This window comes from Erpetoichthys calabaricus, chromosome 4, assembly GCF_900747795.2.
Source record: "Erpetoichthys calabaricus chromosome 4, fErpCal1.3, whole genome shotgun sequence".
NCBI classification, from domain to species: domain Eukaryota; kingdom Metazoa; phylum Chordata; class Cladistia; order Polypteriformes; family Polypteridae; genus Erpetoichthys; species Erpetoichthys calabaricus.
The window spans coordinates 54,285,666-54,295,700 of NC_041397.2; the positions used below are offsets into that span (position 1 = coordinate 54,285,666).

At 36.5% G+C, this 10,035-nt stretch overlaps 1 protein-coding gene across 1 annotated transcript in view; it reads right to left on the bottom strand.

The window, feature by feature from the left end:
- LOC114651090 (myosin-7-like) overlaps positions 1-5,626 on the bottom strand; it is a 200,879-nt gene extending 195,253 nt beyond the window's left edge. The window contains exon 1 of the mRNA XM_051926523.1: positions 5,487-5,626. Within this exon, the coding sequence (XP_051782483.1) occupies positions 5,487-5,580 (94 nt within the window). The 5' untranslated portion in view covers positions 5,581-5,626. The remainder of the gene's footprint in view (positions 1-5,486) is intronic.
- Between the last annotated feature and the right edge of the window lie 4,409 nt (positions 5,627-10,035).

A 10,035-nucleotide genomic window follows, 5' to 3' on the forward strand; every position in this document is an offset into this window, starting at 1 on the left:
GTGAGTTCTTGTGACTATTGCTTATGATTTTTTGTTCTGGATTTGACCTTTTGCTCTGTTTTTATGAAACTGTTCCACTTTTAAAAGATAAAACAACACCAAACCTTAAAGCAAGAGTCGTAAAAAAGGAGGCAAAACTAAAACTGTGAAGGTGGAACCCACAAGGGCTTGCTTTGCCCATCTAAACATGGATGGTTAGCATGACTACTTGGCCAAGACAACACTACAATTTCCCCTTGGGATTAATAAAGTATCTATCTATCTATCTATCTATCTATCTATCTATCTATCTATCTATCTATCTATCTATCTATCTATCTATCTATCTATCTATCTATCTATCTATCTATCTATCTATCTATCTATCTATCTATCTATCTATCTATCTACAGTGTTAAAGCAACAGAAGCAAACAAAAAAAATGAAAGGTTAACATTAACAGATGTAAAGTTGGCTTTCCATCCTGTGGGGTGTGCTCCAAGAGTACGGGGTACAAGGCTCGTTGTTATGAGCCATTCAGTCCCTGTACAGGAGGAGCAGGAGCTTGGTCCACATTGCCTGTAATAAGTCGGACTCATTTCCTGTTGAAGCTGGACTCTGCCAGGGCTGCCCTTTGTCAACGATTCTGTTCATAAGTTTTATGGACAGAATTTCTAGGCACAGCCAAGGAGCGGAGGGAGTATGGTTTGGTGACCTCAGAATCTCGTCTCTGCTATTTGCAGAGGACGTGGTTCTGTTGGCTTCATCGGACAGTGACCTCCAGCTCTCACTGGAGCAGTTTGTAGCCGAGTGTGAAGCGGCGGAGATGTGAGTCAGCACCTCTAAATCCGAGGCCATGGTTCTCAGCCGGAAAAGGGTGGAATGCTCTCTCCAGGTTGGGAACACATTACTGCCTCAAGTGGAGGAGTTCAAGTATCTCGGGGTCTTGTTCACGAGTGAGGGAAGAATGGAGCGGGAGATCGACAGACGGATCGGTGCGGCATCTGCAGTAATGCGGGCTCAGCAAGGGTCCATCGTGGTGAAGAGAGAGCTGAGCCAAAAGGCGAGGCTGTCAATTTACCAGTCGATCTATGTTCCTACCTTCACCTGTGGCCACGAGCTTTAAGTAGTGACCGAAAGAGCAAGATCACGGATACAAGCGGCCGAAATGAGTTTTCTCAAAAGGGTGGCTGGAGTTCAGTTATCCGGGAGAGACTCGAAGTAGAGTCGCTACTCCTCCACATTGAGAGGAGTCATTTGAAGTGGTTCGGGCATCTGGTCAGGATGCCCCCTGGACACCTCCCTGGGGGTGTGTTCCAGGGATGTTCCACTAGGAGAAGGCCACAGGGCAGACCCAGGACACGTTGGAGGCATTATATCTCCCGGCTGGCCTGGGAACACCTCGGGGTCCCTCCCAGAGGAGCTGGAGTAGGTGGCCGGGGAGAGGGAGGACTGGGCTTCCCTGCTTAGGCTGCTGCCCCCGCGACCCGACCTCAGATAAGCGGTGGATAATGGATGGATGGAAGTTGGCTTTCGGTTGTAAACTCTTCATGACAGTGTCATGGTGATAGGATCAGAATTCTATTACTTTTAATGAAAACAGAGGTGATGCATTAATAAGTTGAGAAAACATAATCAAAAACAGCGCTAAGAGTTGGTGTAGAGGAATTCAGGATCAATTGTCAATAACAGAAAGGGTAAAACAAAATAAAATGTGAAAACAAATCCAAAAGCAATATCAGAAACCTTTTCCTAGAACATGTTCTTTTCAGGCAAGTTTTTCTAGGATTCTATTTCATTATAGCTTGGATATTCTGTTTAGTGATGACATCTTTATTCACATCAGCTTGATAATGAATCACTTCATTCAGTTTTGCAGCTTTAACCATAAATATGTGACACATCTAGAGGCCCAAAACAATGGCCCTTGTTCTGATCTCAGAAAGATGAAAGGAGGTGGTGTGATCAAGAGATCTCACCATATGGAAGAGACAATAATCAAAGTCAAAGAGGCAGGAAGGAATTTTACTGAGAGACAGAAGAACACAAGCTGACTACTCAAAAACACATAACAAGAACTTAGTGAAGAAACAATGAAGGGTCCTAAAGCTAAAGGCTTTATTGAAGCACGTTTTAGTTTCTTCTAATGCTAAGGAGGATGAAAAAAGGCAGAACAGAGCAGAGACAGAGTGAGGGACAGGCAACTTAGTCAGATTACCTGAAAGACATTAAAACCCAAAACACTAAAGCAAAAATCAAAGGTGAAAGAGAGTGAATATAAAGTTTAGATTTTCTTTCCTCTTACTAAACTACAAAAGACTTGAGTTTGTTTCTGAGTAAAATCCAATATCTGGCTAAAGTCTTTACTTCAGTCTGAAATAGAGAGTGTATGACGAATTTGCAGATAATGGTAATAATAAATCATGAAGCCAGAAACAGACACCATCAGCATAAACAGAATGACTGCAGCCATGAGAAACAAGCATAAAATAGCAGACCCCACAATAAGAAACAAACAGTGTTGCAATTATTTCTCCATAACCACACTAATGTATATTGAGGAGTGCAAGAACAGTCCACAAATCTATAGAAAGTGCAAAAAATGCAGAAAAGGGATCCCAAAACCTGAAGTACAACAACAGCCTTGCTGAAAAAACACACAAAATGGCGCTGCTGTGACATCACCAACGCAATAAAATGTATAAACAGTAAGAAATAAACAAAATTAAGAGTAAAGCAAAATAACCAACTTAAAGGTGAGTTTCTGACAGTCAAAGCAAAGTAATTCCAAAATAGGATCAGAAGGGGCACAAAGCTGGTCTGTGTTCTCAGGCTCCATTTTATATGAGAACATAAGGCTGTGCCATCATATTCTGACACATTTGTGACACAGCCACCATGCAACATCTTGGAAACAATGCAAGGTAATTAGCCTAACAAAAGTAATGTATAATAATAAAACAAAACAAAACAACACACAAAATGGTGCAAACACTTCGTTAATCAACAGGCACTTCAGAGGCAGAATGAGATAATCTTAATCTGTGATGTTGCAGCTCTCACTGTATTCTTATTCTCTGCTTAAATCCCTCTGTTTTTATGAAAAAAATGAATACAATTGGACTAATGTATTGATTCTTATATACCAGACTAGAGAGAAAAACACAAAAATAAACACAGCATCTAAATCAAAACAGATTACCATAAAGGTAGCCTCCTATCTACGCATATTCTAAAGTACGTTTTCTCAAATCTGCACAATCCAATGGAGACTCATGGGAATATTTCAGATTGCAAAATTTAAAAATTTGAATATTCCTTCAAACTTTTTTCACCTACCTAAACTAATTTTAGATTTACAAGGAGCACAAACAGCCACAAAACAGGAGTGAATCTTTAATAACAGGACACACTCAGTTATAACGGGCTGTTTGGAGACCCCAATTAACTTAACCTGTCTGTCTTTTAGGAGTGGATGGAAAACCAGAGTGTCCAAATAAAAACCCACAATACACACGGGAGAACAGTGAGCAGCTCAGGATTACCGGCACTGTGGGGCAGCAGTGCCATCAGATATTCAGATGTTCTCATATTTATATACAGTGACTGAAGGGGCGAAAAAGAAGAGGCAGTTTCTTCAGTTAAAAACTGTGTCAGTGGGCAAGTTCAGTCTTACAAAGAGAAGTTTCATGTTGGATAGATTTTATGCTTTAACATAAGGAGGGTGGGGGGTGCTTCCTAAAATTCTTAGGAGACAGCAGTCTTTTAAAAAAAAAGGGTTGTGAGAGCCATCAGTATGTTCCTGGCTGACTTCAAACATTTCTGGTAAACAGAGAAATATGCCCGGTATACCAGTCAGAAAGTGCCAGTATATACAGTAATACCAGTCATAACTCTCCCACTTCAGTCACTAATTACACATTAACAAGACATATCAAATAAAAAAATCTAATAATTAAACAAAAGAAAACTGTCCTGATTTAATCCTATTAATAACATGATATAACACTCTCAAATCAACTTAATCCAATATGGGGCCATGGAGGGACACTGCCTATTCTGACAGCACTAGACACAGTGCAGGAAACAGTTCTGGGTAGGGCGCCCAGTCCATCACAGGGCACACTCACATACACACACACACACACTGGGCCAATTTGGAATAACCAACCAGCTTAATGAGTTCATCTTGGAAAATATTAAATGAAAACTCAAACATCTGAAAGATGAGCACAGATATGAGGAGAACATGAAAACTCCTCAATGACAATGAGTGACCACAAGGGAACATACAAATCCAGGATGTTGGACTTGTTAGACAGCAGTACTGGCCACTGTGCCACATTTTTATGCAATTAATTTTGTAATTAAGTTTCAAACCATTCATTTATTTTCTTAGCCTGCTTATTTAGAGCAGTGTCACAGCGAAGCTGGAGTCTTTCCCAGCTGGCATGGGGCATAAGGCAGGAACATTACAGGGTCCGGGCCAGTCCAGCACAGGCTGAATACATACACCCAGTCCAATTTAAGAATGCCAATCCACTTAAATGGCATATCTTTGGACTGTAGGAGGAAACCCATAGAAACATGGGGAGAACATGAAGGCTCCAAGCAGCGAGCACCAGAGACATGAGCCCTAGTCTAGTTATTGTGAGGAAGCAATGCTACCACTGTGCCAGCAAGCTGCCCTGCTTCAAAATATTTCTGATGTAAATTTAAAATTGCATTTATATGAGAATTATACAGGCTTTGTTTATGCAATGAGACCAGCAATAGTAATGCTCTATTTAAAGTGCTTATCTTTATATATAGCTTTCTGACCTTGAAAACAGTACAACATGTAACACAAGACTTTCAAAGATAGATTAAATGTACAGTACAAAAAAAATCTAAAGCAAGCGTGTAATCTCCCTAATGTGGATACACATTTCTGTTGTCCATTTCTGAAAAACGAGTCATAAAGTAAATCCTGTCAGAAATCATACGTGGTGTTGGGGAAATACTGAAGTACTATGTGAGCTGTAAAATATTACCACAACTGCCACAATTCAATGTAAGGAAACCACTATATTGATATTACATTATCATAATGGTCAGTAGCAACATCAAAAAAGTTATCTATTCAAAAAAAAATTAAGTTGGATGGTTAGCAAGAAAGCTATTATTTAATAATTATAAATAAATAATAAAAATTGATTTTTTTTTTATAATAATAATACAAAAATAATTATTGTAATAAATAAAAAACTTCTAATGTGAGTTTACAGTATTTTCTGGTCAGCAGAAGAAACAAGACAGCTCCCTACCCCTCCATCTGTGGCTATTTAGTTAGACTGAAGCGCTCTGTGAACTACCTGGGGATTATATATAATAATTAAAGACAATTAAAAATTAATTTGTCTACAGAACCTTTTTCAGAAAAATATATTTCAAATCAGTTCTTATTGTAAATGCTAAATATATGAGATGTTCATTGTAACCCAGCAGAAAACAATGAAAATGGTTACCATCAAATGGCAAGGTTTGCATCTTCATAATCTCTTTCTCACTTTTCCGAAGGAAAGGTGCTGCCTCTCCAAGGTCTGACACGTCCACAATCATCGTTGCAATAAAACTCAGCAATACCACCAAGAACAAGGAAATGGACACTCCTGCATGTGAAGGCAATTTCAAAGAGATGAGACTGAGAAGATGGCATAGCTAGAGGAAAACACATGTCTGCTTCAAGACATTTATTTCAAAAATAGCTTCTTGTGATGGAGTCCCTTAAGAAGGATGCTATATAAAATTAAGACAAGACTGGCACAGATATAAAGTAGCAGTCCAAAGTATCTCTCCAGGGATGTGTTAGGGTGAAAAACTGACACAAAAGAACCCCTTGCAGATATTAGGAAGTTTCACAAATAACATACATGATGTAAAAAAGATGAATCAGTTGCTAACAAATACAGTACAACAATCTCTGTTATAAATGAATTAATTAATTTGTAGATAGATAGATAGATAGATAGATAGATAGATAGATAGATAGATAGATAGATAGATAGATAGATAGATAGATAGATAGATAGATAGATAGATAGATAGATAGATAGATAGATAGATAGATAGATAGATAGATAGATAGATAGATATTTCAGAGTGTTATATCAAAAGCAGTACATTTCTCTACCTCTCTCTCAACAGCCTTTACACAGATGCTTCTCTAGTATTTAAGCACAGTACATTTTACAATTGACACTTATTAGTTGATATTTTTAAAAAGACCATTGAGTACATGACCATCAAATACAGGAAAGCAAATTTGATTTTTAGTGTTAATTATACACTGAAAAATTAAAAGAGCAAACCAAGTGTTTTGCAATTGTTATTAGTAATCAATATGTCTTAATATTAAAACATATAAATTATAACATTAAAACAAATATCGTGTAGCAGACTGTCTTTCAAGAAAAATATTTACCACCTGTAGAATATAAAATGTTAATGTTCCATTCAATTATTTCTTTTTGTTTCATTACATTCATCATTTATTGCAATAAAACAGTCTTTATTGTCATGAACAACACTGAAGGTTGAATCAGTGGGCTGCACTCACCTTATGAAGCACTCAAGCGATGCTTTGCTCCACATGTGTCATTTAGCTTTTATAAAGGCACAGTCAATCACACAGCATAGGCTATTTGACCTGTCAGCTGTCAAGAGTTTTCATATTTGTCTGATGGACAAAAAAGGACTCAGTTTGCATGCTGATTATGGCTGGGCATTCATCATTGCTAATTTTGTTGATAATGCAGCAGATCTTCTCAGCCTGTGAAGTGTAGCCTAGTGCTTAAGCTTTAATTCCCACCTCTGAGTCACTTTGTGACCCTCTGCAAATGAAATATCCTGTCTGCTGTTCCACTGTATAAAATATATGCTTTCAGTTTTTCTGGATGCCTTTCACTCTGTAAAGAATAAATACAAAATAAGTGTAACTAGCTTTACAAAATCAAATTTTAAACTTTTTGTTTCATTAGACTGATTTTTAGTTTTTTTTTTGTTTATTTGAGGAACATGTCTAACTTATACAACGAAGATGATAACATTACATTCAATCAAATTGAACTTAACAAAACAAAACAGAATTCAACCTCCAATTTTTATATATTCTAAGTAAATATTTAATTATGCATATTTTAATGTAAATGCATTATTCAAAAATGGGTCTAATTTGTGTGTGTGAGTGGTTTTTAACATATTTATTATATGTTATCTTGCAAATGTTTATAGACAAAGACTGTCTTAAAAGTAATGAGATAAATGTCCTTACTGAGTTTTTGTGCTAATTTGAAGTTATTACATGTTATGGTTTTGGGACTAAACTTTTCCAGATATTTACACACATATGCTGACCCTTATACATATGGGGATGTCACAACAGAGGTAATTTTATTATATTCTATATCTTTAAATTCAAGACACCACTTGAAAAGTGGAAAATGGACAACAAACTTTTTCACACTTTAATTTACCTAAAAATGGTCGCCCTTCTACCCATACATTAACAAAACCAACTTAATTCAAGTTTAGAGTAGTGGAACCAAAACCTAACCTTTGAATCTTAATTTAAAAAACCTTACAAAATACAAATGTTTCCACTGACTCAGCCTTGTAAGTCCATTACCACAAACTCATGCTTGTTACAACTGGAGATACTTTTGAGATTTCTTCTTTAACTAGCACTGAAAAAAACTTCTATGCCATAATTACACTTTCCTAATACAATGTTCTTATTTCTGTATCTTTATGTTTGTAAAGATTGCATTTGAACATGATCTTAAAAATTTATTTTATTATGAGGTGACATCATCTCAATGTCATCTTAACATTTTTTTTACTCATGGGTTCTGCAATTTTGCTCTCATCTTTATTGACTGCATCTATATTACCAGATATGAAAGTCACGAGATCTGTTGTGTCATCACATTCTTCCTATTTAAGATGGTGGCTTGGAGTTGACTACATTTGTGTATAGGATTTGTTCACAGAACAAAACAAACATATTTTTAGTTTACTTGGAGGGAAAACCTTTCAAGATAGTTAAAGAGCTTTCTTGTTAGCTCTTCTTTGTCTTTGAATTTTGTTTCAGTGTATTAGGTTTTGACAATCACTACTGTAGACTTTTATTTGGTATTCACACTCTCTGCCTGTATCTATCAGTTTTGTGCTGGTGTTACATATCCCTTTATTCTGGTTTCAACTACAGGTTGTAATACTCGTTTTTCCCTTGTTCTTAGTCATAGACCGCGGAAAGCATTTGCAGCAGGGAAGCCATTCTGAACCAAGGCTGGGTGGTGGCTGGCCTTGTAGACACAGACACAGGAAACAGGTAAAGAAATGGTATTCAGTAATGTTATAAAAAACATAAAATTAATTTAAAATTGCTATGAAACACTACTCTGCGTTGGTACAGTATGAAAGCCTAAAAGCATAATTGTCACATCTTATTATGGATTTAAATAAATGCTTCTCACAAAAAGCAGTACAATTTATTAGTTATTTTCACTCACTCAAACATGCCGTCTACAATTGTATTTATTTTTCTTTCTACCAAGTTATCAACAACAGAGATTTAGCATTGATTATAAAAATTTATAACCGGTCTGTAGAACTTAATTCTCTTACCTCGTGGATTACCCATATCACAAAAAAGGCGTTTTTTTGTTTCCTTTGTATATTTCTTATCATGTATCAATGCACCATATCACAGAAAGCATGTAATGCTGAGGCCTAATTAGTATTACAAACTTATTGACCACATGCATGTGGCCAAAGTGACAGTGTAATCAGTACAGTTCAGATGTATTGCCACGTGTATTGTCATGAAATTCTTTTTTGCATGCTTGACCGATACACAGCATGCACCACTTTCTGACACCATGATTCCCACTCCATAGGTTGTGTAAAATAGGATAATACAAAACACAATGTGCTAAAATTAGTCTAGGCCTGGACCCTGGTTGAAATCCAACCCCTCCAAATCAAACAAGAAATTCCACATTACATGACCTTAGCAGTTTCATTTTGTGGATGGAACATCACTTGATTTCCTCACTCTCTTACATTTCATTACATTCTAAACATATATTGTATAATAATTAACATTTTCTAAAAAGGTATTCAGCCTTCATTTTATATTACAAAATTTTGAAATACCAAAACCTTATCACTGGCAGCATCAGATGCAGGCTAGAAACAGATCTAGACAGAGTATTAGTCTTTCACAAAACAAACTTGCTCATGTTTGGCCAGTTTGGTGTTCAAAAATATAACATCTATGTTTGTAAATAGTGAAAGATTGCTGAAATGACCAAAAAATATCAGAGAAGGGGAAGTACTGTATTGTCAATTTAAATATTGTAAATGTTGCAACCGTTTGTCACAAATTATAAAAAACATGCTACTGGTCTATTAAAGCTGAATGAGAATAACATCAGAATATATTGAGACCGTTTATGATTTCAATGACTAAGTTTAGCAGAAGGGTGAGCTACCAGAGTCTCTATGGTATAGCCCGTAAGGACTGACTTTGTCTATTAAGCCCCATGAGGCTTAAAGAAAGAAAAAGTAAAACAATATGGAATATAAAAGGACATAACTGGCACCAAAAAAACAAAATGAGGAACATACAATTAAAAAAAGTGGCACTTTTCTATTATCGTGATGCAAATTAAGGCGCCATGTGCCAGGCAGCCTTAGAATTTTGGAGACTAAATTTAATATTAGGGTTAGATTTCAGAGGGTTATTTTCTTAAGATTAGAGACTCAGGTTACTGTTGCTGCCTCGTCTGTGAGGTTAAGTTTAGGATTTGGGTAGGGGTAGATTGTCTGATTTTGAACCGTGCGTCACGATAATAAAAAAGTACCAAAAAATTAACCCCAAGGTGATCTCCTGGGATAATGTGAAAGAGATCAGTCGATGAGAATTTCAGATGATGAATGGAATTTTGCTCTAGTTTGTCTAAAATATATTAGGGATAAGCTACTATTTGTGGAAGAAGTGAGGCCATTTTG